Source organism: Melanostigma gelatinosum, assembly GCF_949748355.1.
Source record: "Melanostigma gelatinosum genome assembly, chromosome: 12".
Lineage (NCBI taxonomy): Eukaryota > Metazoa > Chordata > Actinopteri > Perciformes > Zoarcidae > Melanostigma > Melanostigma gelatinosum.
The window spans coordinates 25797463-25812568 of NC_136645.1; the positions used below are offsets into that span (position 1 = coordinate 25797463).

At 39.4% G+C, this 15106-nt stretch overlaps 1 protein-coding gene across 2 annotated transcripts in view; it reads left to right on the plus strand.

The window, feature by feature from the left end:
- vps8 (VPS8 subunit of CORVET complex) overlaps positions 1-15106 on the plus strand; it is a 67780-nt gene that overhangs the window by 37789 nt on the left and 14885 nt on the right. For both annotated transcript variants that reach the window (XM_079280872.1, XM_079280873.1), the window contains exons 20-39: positions 436-482; positions 1760-1982; positions 2146-2235; positions 3077-3128; positions 3252-3294; positions 4019-4091; positions 4369-4506; positions 5874-5945; positions 6289-6408; positions 7974-8030; positions 8273-8355; positions 8993-9077; positions 9947-10045; positions 10445-10534; positions 11494-11540; positions 11655-11799; positions 12787-12876; positions 13145-13330; positions 13429-13510; positions 13979-14061. In XM_079280872.1, coding sequence (XP_079136998.1) covers positions 436-482; positions 1760-1982; positions 2146-2235; positions 3077-3128; positions 3252-3294; positions 4019-4091; positions 4369-4506; positions 5874-5945; positions 6289-6408; positions 7974-8030; positions 8273-8355; positions 8993-9077; positions 9947-10045; positions 10445-10534; positions 11494-11540; positions 11655-11799; positions 12787-12876; positions 13145-13330; positions 13429-13510; positions 13979-14061 — 1905 coding nt within the window. The remainder of the gene's footprint in view (positions 1-435; positions 483-1759; positions 1983-2145; positions 2236-3076; positions 3129-3251; positions 3295-4018; positions 4092-4368; positions 4507-5873; positions 5946-6288; positions 6409-7973; positions 8031-8272; positions 8356-8992; positions 9078-9946; positions 10046-10444; positions 10535-11493; positions 11541-11654; positions 11800-12786; positions 12877-13144; positions 13331-13428; positions 13511-13978; positions 14062-15106) is intronic.

A 15106-nucleotide genomic window follows, 5' to 3' on the forward strand; every position in this document is an offset into this window, starting at 1 on the left:
TGTGTAATTTAGAGCATATTCACAGCTCACTGCAATACGTGGTGGTGTTTTGTGTTCTCTGTTTGCAAACATTAAATTGACTTTTTGAAACTTTGATCATTCATCAAGACTCTGTTTTTTATGTTAGACACTTTGGATAAAACCAACTTCACTCCTGAACTTGTTATGGAAATATTCCACAACAATACTCAGCCCAGTGATGCAGAATGTTTTTCAGTGAAAGTATCTAGCAGCACTAAAGGGAAAGTCACCAAGTCGACAACACTGAGAGCCCGTCCCTTCAGGCCTCCCTAATATCCTTCACTGTCTCTCAGGTTGAGGCATGTTGATACATATTGGTCAGCAATATAGTGTTGAACTTGTAGAACTTGTCACATTAAATGTTCCTTAATTCATTGAACGTCTCAAATTTTCTCTTTCTCTCTCTGTGTTCAGGATGTGGTTCCAGTCCTGGTGGATTACTGCCTGCTGCTAAAGAGGGCGTGAGTATATTTGCATTCATAGGCACATAAATGCAAACATTCACAACAAGTGAAGACAGACCATAAGGGTAAGAGTCATGGACTGGCATGAAGAAGCTGATTGTAGCTGATAGCAGATATAATAGAACCAAGAATACTGCTGATTTGCTACATGTGTGGAAGCCTAGTATGAATAGTTTATGGTTAATATATTAACCTCAAGTCTTTATTTTTAAATATTAAATATTAATATTAAATATTAAATATTCCCCTGGACTATTAAAACGGTTCCACAATGGCTGGCAGTATCATATATATACATTATTCTATACATTAAATCCTAGATGTTCAGCCTGAAACTTTGGAAAGAATCTTGCTCAAATTTCAAACAATTACTGTGTGTTTGACAAAGGTTGGTGGAAACATGAATTTGGATGGATGCAAAATTGTTACAACAACTTTACGCTCTCTTTGAAGCTGTAGTTTGGTTTATTTGTTTTAAATTTGAAGTACTAGTTAATTACATGTACGCACTTATTACAAACAGACCAGGAGGGGTAAACAGGGCTGTAGGGTAACTCCTTCATTGGACAGGTGTGATGTTATTCTGCATTGTCAGCACCAAATGGACCCGCAGAGTTCCATCAAATTATGTTTCCTGACATCAAGTCATGCAGCACTTGAATACTGAACCTGATGTGTTTAAGTATCGTTCTTGGTGTCACAGAGTGCTCACCAAAAAGCAACTGATTATAAGCATTAAAGACTTCCACTCAACCTCATTTTATGAATAATGACAGACGGTGTGGCTCAACCACAAATTAACCACACCAGATTTTGCTGTGACCGTTTCACATCAACCTAAACAAGTCTTGGTCCACTTCCAAGTGGGCTTTGATACTGTTCAATTGTTGTGTGAATAACAACACTAAAGTAGTAGTTATGTGATTTTAACATCAAACAAAAAAATAAACCACTGTTCACTTTTTTAGCTGATCATCAACTGTCAAGGAAGTGATCTGTATATTTGTACAAGATCATCTGGTAACCATTGTTATGTGTGTGTGTGTGTGTCAGCACTTGAGCGCAAGGTTTTCCCCTTATTTAGCTGCGTACTCATTTAAGCAGTTCCTCAAGGAAATCTGAGTGAAACTAGATTATTAATTATCCTAATCATTTCCTTTTGAATGGTCAGTGTGAAGAAAATAACAGACCAGAAGTAAAAGGCTTTTTTCCCTGTGTGTGTGTGCGTGCGTGTGCGCGTGTGCGTGCATGCGTGTGTGCGTGCGTGCGTGCAGCGACCTGATATTCAACCAGCTGTATGCTCAGCTGGTGGACAACATGGTTGCTAAGGGCGTCTTCCTGGAGTCACTGGAGTCGTACATTGTTGCAGACCGTCTTGGTCACCTCACCACGCCCATCATGAGGGACCTCCTGGCCCATTACCATGGCAATGGTATGATGGACAGCCTGGAGAGATGCATTGTCCATCTTGATGTGACCAGCCTGGACATACAGCAGGTGTGTGTGTTGATGTACAGCAAGGACTGTATGGAGTGTAAATAATGCCAACCACGGCGATCAGCAGCTATCAGCCAAAATCAGTGAGCTAAAATATCAGAGTAATTGCTCTCCACATTTCCACTGGTTTCATAATCAGTAAAAGTCTTCTGTCTGTTCGAAGGTGGTTCAAGTGTGTTGGGAGAACCAACTCTATGACGCAATGATCTACGTTTTCAACAGCGGCATGAATGACTACATTACACCTATGGAGGTAGGAGCTCCACCGAAAGGTTGTTTCTTTATGTTAGAGTTGATGCACATCTTTTGCTAAATTGAGTGTCTGAATCAACTGATGAGTTTAATTTCAGTTGGACTAAAATGGAAATATGTTTCCAAAGTACAAACCACTGAACTTGTAACCCTCCCCTCTCTGAGACAAGCTGTTTGGGGCTCTTAGTTTAGGTTTGGGTTTCCTCATTTCCTACAAAAAGATTTGAGAAGCAAAGGTTGCTTCTAGAAACTTAAAAATGTAATGAGATGAAAGCCTATGGGGTTTAATTCTTGTTTCCACTTTTGTCTTGCCTTAACAAACATTTTTTTCTTAAATTATGCTTTCATTGCTTCAATAAAGGTTTCATGACATCACTGTAAATTTCAGTCGTAATGTTCCCAAATCAACTTTCCACGCTAGAAAGCTTCACAACAGATAAATCCAATGAATAACATGGTTGACCTTTGACCCTTTTGGACTCTTTACCATTTGCATCCTTTAGGTTGTCCAGTGGTTGGGGTCATCAGATGCACTTAACTCCACCCTAAACGGCTATTACGCATCAAATTGTAATATATACTGATCTGTAGGCCTGATGTATTATTAGTGCAAGGAGTCACTGAGCTTGAAATGGTGTTGAAACAGAATACTTTGGTAAATGTAGCCAAACACACTGTGAATGTCTTATTAAGAGTACAGTCAGCAGCTCCCTATCTGCTTTTCAATTGCTCATATAAAATATTCACACTGTTTTTAGTCAACAGGAACAGTTTAACAGGAACTGTACTTCAGGTCCAGAACAATATTTATAATAATTGTTCACTCCATGTTTTTATTTCAGAAACTCTTTGCAGTGATTGGCCCACAACTTAGAGCGGGGAGGAGCCTAAAAGGTAAGGCAGGAAACCACACAGCCTAGAGTTCATAGCACCAACTATTTTAAGCAACTCGATAGTATTTTAAGTTAAAAAAAGCACATTAAATCCTTTAACTCTGCTCTTTTTCTTCTGGGACAGATGAGGAAGTGGTGATGGGAAACAAACTTCTGGTGTACATAAGGTAAGTTCACACAGATATTAGTCTATCCCTCAGTTTATTAGTCTGTGGCATACTGTACATTAAAGATTAAACAATCCCTTATTAGTCCTGTAGTGGAGAAATTTGTTCTCTGCATATACTAGGGACCCATCCCTAGTATATAGGAAGCAGTGGTCTGCCCATGAGAGGTGCCCGGTTTCATTTCTGCCTAGAGCTGCTACTACATGATCACTGCCACAGAGTAGCCAAATTACTCAACTTCCAACAGCAGAGTTGGTGCATCTGCACAATTTCACAAAACCTCAGGACAAATGGCTTTCCTCTTATAGCTTTCCTGATATTGCGAATGAAGGTGGTTGAAAGTCGTGTCTGCTGTTCATGGTTTTTATGGAGAAGAGAGGTGTGACAGGTAGTCAACGTGTACAATTTTACCGTAAAAGATTGGAACTGGATCAGGCTTTATATACCTGACAAGATTGTTATAAATTTCTTGTCAATACATATAGTTTATCATACAACATACTTGATACTTGTTAAGGGGGAGGACAAAAGGGAAAAATAACATTGATTTTGATACAAATACACCAACTTGGCCCAAAATGGTGATTGTCGAAAAATCAAGTAAACTTATATTTCAAACTTTTAGTTGAGTTTTTCCCATTCTCATACTTTATACATGTATATGGGTGCTCTATATATTCAAAAGTGCACCTGCATTAAAATCATTTTGTGTGTTTGTGTGTAGCTGCTGTCTTGCAGGAAGGGCATATCCACTTGGAGATATCCCTGAAGATCTTGTGGTTCAAGTCAAGTACCAGGTATATACAGACAAAAGTTAATTGTTCTACAGAGTTCAGTGTGGAAGTGCGACAGGATTAAGGCTTTTTATTAATTCTTTCTTAGCCCTAATGAATGATTAAATATGGTTAAAACAGTGCTGTATGTCAATGAGTATTTTCGCCTCTGCCAGCCCCCCCCCCCCATCACTCACTGCTCTGATTCGAAAAAAGGCAGAGTTTATTATATGCTAGTGGGCTAATGCTGTGAGTGTGTCTCTGTGTGTGTGTGTGTGCATCTGTGTGGTTTTTGTGTCAGGTGTTTGAGTTCCTTATCCGTCTCCATTCAGCCGACTTGTTGTTGGAGGAGGAGGAGGAGGAGGAGGAGGAGGTTTTCCCATTTATTCGTACACTCCTCCACTTTGATACCCGGGAGTTCCTCAATGTCCTCGCCATGGTGAGATTTCTTCATATCATTTTAACTCTTGTCATTCTGATAAATGTTTGTGTAGCATATTGGAAGACTGGGTGACTGCATCTTGAACACCTTATAGTATGCCATTCAACTGAAGCAGAAAAAATATGACTTTAAATGAAATAACTTTGTATATAGGCTGCGGTGTAGTCTGTGCTGCTTTTGTTTCTGGTCATGGCCAACGACAATTTTTAATTAAAGCACCTGTACGCTACCTGCTCAGTACCAAACAGTAGACACAGCTAGTGAGTAGCTGGTGAACAAAACGCTTCATTTAGCAGTTGGTAGAGACCAAAAACAGAGCTAAAAGAGAGTGAATATTTGATCTCAGATCTCAGAAGCATGACTCCTAATTAATGTTGATGTGATTGGCCCACTACCACAGAAGCTACAACCCAAACAGCCTGCCTGCATATGGCTCTAAACATTGAGATGTCTGAGCCGGCGGCTAGCTGCTAACCATGCTAACAGGCTGAATAGGGTGCTGACATATCTAACAGTTTTAACCTGGGGGGAACCGTAGAATGGGCGTTACTCTTCTCTACTCTTGGACAGCGTTATCAGTGCTAACCGCTGTATATGGACGCCGTACTGGTATTGGCATCGTTTCTAAACGATACCCAGTCCTAACATGCATTTAAAGCAACCGGCCCTGCTATTTATACAAAGCATAGAGAAACTTAATTCTCTGCTCCGGTAGACATTACTACACTATTAATTTACATTGCAAATAGTTGTTTGCTGCTATATTAATGAATATCTTATAGTGAATCTTTAAACTCTCAGTTTTCCCCAGCATGCCAGAAGCTTTGCATTCAGCTGGAGTTTTTTTATTGATTTGACATGATCTAGGATTCCAAATCAGCAGCTGAATTGTTGTTTTGATTTGTTTTCAAAGTGGGTGGCATATATAATCAAAAAGCTACATGTTCAATCAGTGTGAAAAAACTTTTAGCTGTTTCTTCACGAACTTCCTTTAATGGTGTGTCTCATCTGTTGCTCATGTTGTTGTAGAAAACTTTTTTTCGGTTTCCGTATATACTTAGTGTGCTCCATGGTTGGGACTGACGATAAAGAATCTTGAATATTAATTGCCAGGTTGTCAATCAATCAGCTTTCGGTGTTGGACGCTCTGGGATTGGTGGGCCTAAGCTCCAAAGAGGCGGGACTCCCATGGCTTTATTTCTGGGATTCACATATCTTGAATTGTTCGATTTAAAAATGGACTTCACTCAGTCCAGGTTGCAGTATTTTCTTCTTTGAAAACTGAACTGTCGCCTTTGAAAGGTGAGATTAGCTTTTGTAGGTTTCTTTCTGTCATTTAAGATTTGGTTCTTACTTCCTTCTAGACATTTGAAGACTTTAAGAATGATAAGCAGGCCCTCGAGTACCAGCAGAGGATAGTGGACATCTTACTTCAGGTAAAATCATTCCACTGTTTCACATGGTTGTTGATAGTGAAGACAGCATGGAGCATAAAGAGTGGCTCGGTAATCTTTTTCAGAAACAAAACCATTTACAGCACAAACCTTGGTTGAGTATTAAAGTTGTTTTTTTCTTTTTAATACACAAAATTCCTGTATTTTTTTAAACCCAACAACAGGACAGCTTTTAGCTCAATTGAAGGGCTCCATGTCAAACCAGTAGCTGATCTTGTCTCTGTTATCGAAGACAAAAATGACGAATGGTTTAAGATACGTGCTATTAATGTCATTCACTACTGTAATAGTTTTTGATTATAGATATGTCTTTCTGATTATCTAGGTGATGGTGGACAACCCAGACTTTACTCCATCCCAGGTGGGCGGGCTCTTTACCTTTTTGGCTCGCCAGTTGGCCAAACCAGACAACACGCTTTTTGTGAACAGGAAGCTCTTTGATCAGGTAACCAATCAGATCCCCCGAATACCTCCAGTGTTTCATTGTAGATTAAATTATTGTGATACTTTCACTCAGATCTGGCTGCTTGTATAGACAGTGCAGGAAAATCGACTGTATGGGTGCACATGTAACAGGAAAATAATTAAATGAATACATGAAAATTAATTCAAAAAACAATGCCGTGATATGTTCAGATAGTTGAGGCAAAGGGTCTTCTTACTGTTCAAATCAAACAAGCAGAGAGAACAGTTAGTGGAGGCTCACAGAGACCTTTCTGCAATCACAACGTTTTTCACAGCAGCTGGGGTGCTTGATGGTACAGGCGCTGGGAGAACTCTGTAGCCAGTCAAATTGTTAGCTACTAGCAGGGTCACTCCCGGTTCGCCCACCTTCACAACTGGCTGGCATCAATCAATCATTTATTCATTAGTTTTCCAAATAGTATCAAATAACTACAACAACGTGCCTCACATTATGTTCTCTGCAATAACAATTGTTCATAGTGTAATAATAATTCACAGTAGGCATTTTTTATGATCAAACTCTACCTGCTGAATCCATGCAGTATAATTGTATTTTTTCTCAGTATTGTAATAAATCAGATCAATTAAACAAGATGGCCTCCAAATGCTGAGACAGTCAGTTGTCATTCTGTGCTAAATACCACCTCCTAACTGATCTGGCCCCTCGAGATTAATAACTGCAACCCTCAGAGTTTAGACAGACGCCTAAACATGTGGGTGGAAATCTGTCTGCCTACGTTTCAATGTGATGGGGGAAAGAACGCAACATATTTACAAGAAATGTAAATGTTTTACATTTTGAAAAAAATATTCTAATTCAGATTTTGAGTATTGGCCCTTTGCAATTCAATGCTCTTTTTCCAGTCTCAGTGGTTTACATCTTTTTAAGTAATGTGTCTTAACTAATAAAGCAAATCAAACACAATCTGGCATATTTGTCATGGTTAAAGATTCTCTTCGTTCTCTGCTGAGAATGATGATTGGCTTGTCATGGCTAGTTGGGTCACACCGGTTCAGGTGGACATTACTAATAATGCTCGTTCAAAACGGAGTCAGGGCACCAGAAGTGTTGCATTTTTTTGCAATGATTATTATTAATAATGATTATTGTTTCACAGTGTTGTATTGTAATGCATCAAAATAAACCCATTATATATGAAGCTTGTGTAACAACAAACAAAAAGTGAATCGATGACATGTAGACTAGTTCAAACACATCTGCACAGATACAGAGGTGATTTCAACAACTCTTTAAACTTGTCAATTTATCAATGTATCCTTTCTCTCTTTGTCAAATGTTTAAATTATATAATCCTTATTTTAAGACAACCTTTATTACATAGTATACAATATAAAATGGATTTCCATTGATATTGTTTAATATAGCAATTCATTGTATTCACCATGACTATTAAATCTTATATTTGGGTCTCTCAAACAAACCTTTATGCTTATCGCAAAGTTACCAACTCAAAACAGAAAGTATTTATCAGAACAGCCAACCTCAGGTACCATTCATCTTCATCTTTGCTCTTGTCTTCCCAGGTTCTGGAGTTCCTGTGTTGCCCAGACGATGACTCGAGACACACTGAGAGGCAGCAGGTTAGCCGTGTCTCTCTCTCTGTCTCTCTTTCTCTCTCTGTCTCAGTCTCTCTTTCTCTCTCTCTGTGTCTCTTTCTTTTTCTCTCTGTCTCTCTCTCTTTTTCTCTCCCCTTCTCTCTTTCGCACTCTGTGTCTGTCTCTGCCTGCCAAGCACACCTCTACGTTCAAGTCCGCAGTCTATTTGTGATTTTAGACGATGTCATCATGTCATGTCACTTGTCTTTTTTCTGGCCTGTTTGTAGGTTTTGCTGGAGCTACTGCAGGTCGGGGGTGTGGTCCAGTTTAATGAAGGAAGGTTGTTGGCTCTGGCAGAGAATGCCAAGTTGTGAGTATCTGACTATCTTCTACCTTTGCATAGTTTTCATGCATTTTTTTAATCGTGTAATATTTTGAGGGTTGTGATCTACATACTTGGTCCAACTTATGCAAACTGTAACTCCCACATTCCCTGGATGGTGCTTCACAAAAGTGGAAACACCTCCTGAGAAAAATATCTCTGTCTTTAGTCTCTACATTCCAATTTCTTTACCAGCTAGTCTCTAACTCTGTCTGCCTGCTGTTTGATGCAGGTAGTGAACAGTAGGTCTGTCAGAACTTTCTCGTTGAAAACAGCTGTCTGTTGATGTTGGAGACAGAGTTGATGAGAGTGCTGAGACTGAAACACACATTTGGATGTGTTTTGCCATAAAACCAAAATGGGCTGAAAAGCTCCATGGAGATGAAGTGAAGTGCAGAGTTGGTCATAATGTCCTCTGTTTATCACTATGAGAGACACCTTTTACATTACTCATCGTTCTTTGAACCATAGTTCATATCAAATATTGATGATTAGTGCAGTTTGAACATCACTATATGTATATGTAAGTTATTAGTCATAATTCACTATTATCATCATTATTATTGTTATTATTATTACATTTTGTGGCCTACATGTCTTTGTGTCTCCCTGTCTTGCCCTCCAGCTACCAAATCTGTGAATTTCTTTATGAGAAGAAACATTTATATGACAGGATCATTGACTGCTACCTGCGAGACCCCCTCAGAAAGGTAAAATAGTAATATATTTCAGATTTATCTATACTATACATGTATTTGGTTGATATTTGTTGAATTTCAATGTGTGCGTTTTTTGCATGTATACAATCAACGGACCCATCGGCGATCAGTCTTTTCTGCGTCGCTGGTTGTTTACAGTCTGATTAACAACTTGAAATGTGAGACTGGAGTTGGAGTTCAGGGGCGATGTGTATGACAAGGTTGTTTCACAAGGAGCCAGTTTACAAGCTCATTGAAAACCCATAACAATCTAACTCACTGTCAGATGATAGATGGTGGATTCCCAGATTGCATTTCAGCCAATGCCTTCTGCCTCTTTTACCCTCCACACGCACTGTTTGCCTGCATTCAACCAAAGCCTGCTCAAAGGTGATTGGTCAATACTACTCAAACTCAAACAGAAACCAGAACGCTTCCGATACTTAAATCTTGTCCCATTGCCTACAGATTCTGCATATGAATGCAATATCTGTTTGTACTGTAGAGATTCGCATGTATGTTGATTTCTGTGTGTGTGTGTGTGTGTGTGTGTGTGTGTGTGTGTGTGTGTGTGTGTGTGTGTGTGTGTGTGTGTGTGTGTGTGTGTGTGTGTGTGTGTGTGTGTGTGTGTGTGTGATGATTGGCGGGCTTACCAAAAAAAGAGGCGGACTGCTGGTGAAAACTAATTCCATCTCAGCTGTAATAGGTTGCCTGGCTGTGTGGGGCTGACTGTTGTTCTTTACCTTTGAGTGTCGAGGAATATTGAAGACCTTTGTCAATATTTGAGTCCTGTTGACTAATTTTATGCAATTGCGGAATCAAATAAAGCATTTAAAATGTTTGTGCCTTTGCATGCGTGTGTGTGTGTGTGTGTGTTTCAGGGGGAGATCTTCAGCTACATCCACAACCTGCTGTCCATGCCCGGCTACAGCCCTGAGGAGAAACAAACGGTCAGGGACAAAGTACTTCAACACATAAAGGTCAGAGTAAACTCGCATAGATAATACCAGAATCCATTCATTTCTGGACATGTCACTGTGGTAGCCGGCTAAGCACAGTAGGAAGAGGGTCCTGTTCCACAGTCGTGTCCTCCAGCTCTTCCTGAGGGATCCAGAGGAACCCCGAGGATAGATGGGATATGTAGTCAAGCATGTTCCAGGATCCAGGAGGCACCCTGATCAGATGCCTGCACCTAGAAAAGATAATACTTTTTTAAATAATTTGTGTGAACCAACCCTTTAACATCAAATGGTAAATGGATTTGCAAGCAAACAAATCTGAAGCGGACACAGATGAAGTAGGACATTCTCTGGCTGACAATGTGTCTGTAAGTGATTGTGTTTGCATTCTCATACGAACCCTCCAAAATATGTTCACAGGAGCTGGTGACCCTTGACCCCAGCAAGTCAGCTGACCTAGTGGTGTTTCACTTTATTAAAGAGGTGCAACAAATCATCTCTGAGCTTCAGGTAAGGTCCAAATAAATGAATTTATGATTATTATATCTGGTAAAAGTAGCTACCAACTACAAACTAGTACAGGAATACAAACGGCACATTTCTGCTCTAAAATTGCTGAATGATTTTTTACTTTAACTGGACTTAATTTCATGATTGTCACAAAGGTCTATAAACCTTGACAAAATAGGAAAGGGAAGCTCTTCGGTACAAAAAGTGTGAAATGAAATTTGCTGGATGCTGTCTGAGGAAAGAGCATCTAGCTTTAAATGTTTGAGATAGTGATAGAGATTGACTTCTCCATCAGTGTATTACTCGATGGAGTTGTGAGAAACGGACAGGAGTACCAGCACTGGAGCTAAACAATGTACTGCGGACCGGGCAGCAGCCTAATGTATTGTAGACACCTAAAAGAATCAATATAGGTTCATGTGTACGCTATATTTAGAATATTTCCACGTCTTTATCTTGCTGTCTGACAGAGAACTTAAGTGAAACTTATCTTTGCTCTCTTCAAAGCCACTCGTACTGTAAAGCAGTGTCGATGAGTTTCCCTTTCAGTTCAGTTCCCCTTCAGAAAATGTTCTAAATATGCACACCATTACAATTAATGCAGGGGAATTTGCACACCCATCTTTGTAGGCTGTAATAGTCCCAACTAAACACTGCGACAGCTTGGTGATATGGGCTACCCACTGAAATAATTCTCTCTCTGGAATCAATTTAATTAATTTCAATTAAATTCAAAGGGGCTTTATTGGTATGGAAAACATATGTTAATGTTACCAAAGCAAGTGTGAAATAAAGACAAAATGTGTATAACTTCTAATGTATAAATACAAATAAGTAAAGTTTTGCTTACAAACAAGGTGATAAAGACATATACAAATATATATATATATATATACAGTACAGATAAGCACAGATCTCTCTGTCTCTCTGTCTCTGCCTCTGTCTCTCTTGCTCTCTAGGATGACCAGCTACTTTTCCAGTTCCTCAGCTGCCTCCTGGAGCCACGGTACAGTGATAACTCTACGACTTCACTCCTCAATTCTTCTAAATTTGCCTCCACTCCTCCCTCCTTTTCTCCTCCTTTTCTTCCTTCTCACTTCTTGTCTACTCCGTTATTCAGGGAAGGCCATCATTCAGGGACCATCCTACCTCAGGAACGGGACCTCCATGAGCTTCTGCTGGACTTACTGTGCCGTTTTGGCCCCAATCAGCTCCTGAGCTTCCTCCAGACCTCCCAGCACTATAGACTGGAGGAGGCCATACAAGTAGAATCTTCTATACTTTGATTATGTTCATTGCATGTGTTTTTGTACAAGAGTTAAAAACCATGAGCCCATGTTGTAGGAACAGCAGGAGTAGTTTACCACGTGACAGGAATGATGCAGTGATCACACTAAACCAAGATGTGAACATGGCAAACATTACCCCTGCTAAACATAAGCACGTTAGCACCGTCATTGTAAGCATGTTAGCATTTAGCTCAAACACAGCTGTGAGCAGCCTCACAGAGCTGCTGGCTTGGCTGTTTTGATTTGAAGTTCAGCATTGGTTTTCACCATCGCAAAACTAGATGGATGTATTAGTGATCAGGAAGTATTGTACCTTGTATTCTCCACGGTATCTGTTTACATTCTTTCATTCACTTCACGTTAAGGTTTCTTTCATTCCAAGAAACCTTAACGTGATAGTGTGGATTAATTGAAGTGGGGTTGAAAGAGGTTCTTCTCCATAGTCAGTGTCGATGACTCTCAGCACGCCCCCAGTTTGGAGTAACAGGCGCAAAGCAATGCAGTGCTGTGGACATCAAACAACAAGCAGCAGCAAATAGTATTTTAGACACCTAAAAGAACGGCTCATCTGAAAAAAAAAATCTGTTCTAGTACACACTATATTTAGAACATTTTCCAAATGGGAGCTGAACTGAAAGTGAAACTTCTCTGTTTTTGTCAATGGAGTAATTTGGCTTTAAAGAGAGAAAAGTTCCCCACCAGAAAGGGCTGTCTGACAGCAAGATAAAGCAGTGAAAATATTCTAAATAGAGGATATCGATTATTTTAGGTTAGTGCACATGAGCATTTCCCACTGGCTAGCTCACAGCTGTCACTCATCTGCATCATACTGCATTAGGTCATTATGTTATTATGTACTGTGTACTGTGGTTATACACTACCAGATGGGACCAGCTTACCTACACCTGTGATTCTGAACGAATATGTCTCTCTCTGTCTTTCTGCCCGTGTCTTTCTCTCTAGATAACACAGAAGTACAACCGCAACGAGGCTACAGCCTATCTGCTGGAGAAGAAAGGAGACGTTCATGGAGCTTTTACTGTCTTGTTAGAGGTAGCTACAAAACACCCACAGAGTAATCATTTACTTGATTAATTAATGACCTAATAATTATTAATTTACCAATTTGACACATGAATACATGGACTCTAAAGTAGTAGTCACTATTATATGTCTACATATATCAGTGTGCATATGTTGTTGTGGAGTTGGAGTACAGTTCCAGTAGCACAAACTATATGTAAACACAGCAAGTACATGTACTTACTTTACTCCGCTGATGTTTTATGTATGTTATTGTCACTTTCACTGTCATTGACAGACATTGAAGGAAAAACTAAGTCTCCTCACTGCTGAGAGTGACAGAGGAGCTGATGGAGGAGAAGGAAGACAATATGAAGAGGAGAGAGATAGTGAATCAAAACTGACAGAAGTGAAGGATTCGCTGAATGACATCATTGTCTTGTGTCATCGAAACTCTGACAGCCTTTACCAGCAACAAAGAGAGGTAGTAGTGTCAGTGAATGTGGTGGTTGAGGTGTGTGTGTGTGTGTGGGGGGGGGCTTGTGTTGACAATGTCTCATTTATTACTTTTTTTTCTCACAGGCTCTGTGGTTTCCACTTCTGGAGACCATGATGGCTTCTCAAAAACTAGTTAAGGGGCTCAATGATGAACACACATTTGAGGGTAAACACACACACATGAACAAGGATGTCTCAAGTTCTTTGGCTCTGATCTGGACCTAAGTCCTTCACCGTTTTTGGTGTCATTAAAACTACTGACAGAGCTTTGCATTTACAGTAGCTCTGACGTGCAATACACCTCACTTTGTTTTTCAATGCCACATTCAAATCAAATCACAACAGAGAAAACAATTAATTCAGTTATTAAATACAAAAAAGCTAAATTGTTTTCCTTTCATCATAATCAAGTACGACACAGTAAATGCATACACAAAGAGTAAACATATTACAATGTGTATTGTATTCAGGTGATTTCTTTGTTTGACAGAAGTGAAACAGAAATGAGTTACTGGAAACAATTATTTCCTTATGATCTTATATGATACCATTGTGCTTGTGTAGCCATTGAGCACCTAAAACAGTCTGACAGTGATGCTGATAATGATGCTAATCAGGTTTGTGTATGTCTCAGTGCTGAAGGAGCTGACAATGAAGGTTCTCAACTGCATGAGCACCTTTATTTCTCTACCTGCCATCATCCAACGAATACTGAAGGTGTGTATGTGTGTTTTGTGTGGCGTTTCTTAGTCTTCCCTACTTAAAAGGGATTATTTTTTGAAATTAGTTTTATTGGTTTATTTGTTAGGGACAGTGCACATTAATAAAACATTCCTGTAAGTGTGCCAGAGTTAGCCAAGAGGCTATTTTTCATCTGTAGTCCCTGGACAGATGTTACGAAGTCACCCTAAAAACAGAACATACATTTAAAATGACAAAGTTATGCATTATTTACCCTTTACAAAGCATGCAGAAACAATAAAAGAAGAGATAATATAAGTAGAAACATAATTTAGGACACCCTTGTACTACATTGTCAAAGTACTATTAAGACAGGTAACACAGAGGCTCATAGAACAACACACAAAGCAAATAAATGAGGGATAATTATGTTAAATAGAAACATGGACTAAAGACAAGATTATGTTGCATTGTTAGACACTAAAACATACATGTCAGAAGCACAAAACTAAAGCATGCAGAGTATGTCAAATATATAAGTCAGTCTGACACAGCAAATCAACAATAAAAGACATGCATGCAGGTGGATTAGGATCAACTGGCAATTTCAAGACAGACAGACAGGCCGAGGGAAGTTCAGAATGGGATTGAGGACAGTAAGGTGCAGTTACGTTCTAGTGCTGACAGAGCTGGGCACTAATTAACCATTTATTTAAATGAGCTTTAAATGAACTATGTGTCCAGTTCTCTAATGGTCACTGGGATGGAGCTCCATTCTAGTGCAGCTATTACAGAAAATGCAGACTGACTGAAAGCACTTATCCTGAGTGGGATAATGCAATCCTCTCTTGCTGCACCTCTTGTGAGCCAATGTGAGTTGTTCTTTTGGTAACAAACTGTTTGAGCGGAGGTTAAGTCACATATAATCTTGTACATGAATCAGACATTCACATTTTTAATCAAGTTTTTCCAACTAAACAAGTTATATTTTTTTAATATTGGGCAATGATGAGAAAGAACTGTTTTTTTGTTATGACTGTAGTGGTTTTAGAGTAGTAGTGCCAGCCTGTGACCAGGTTGT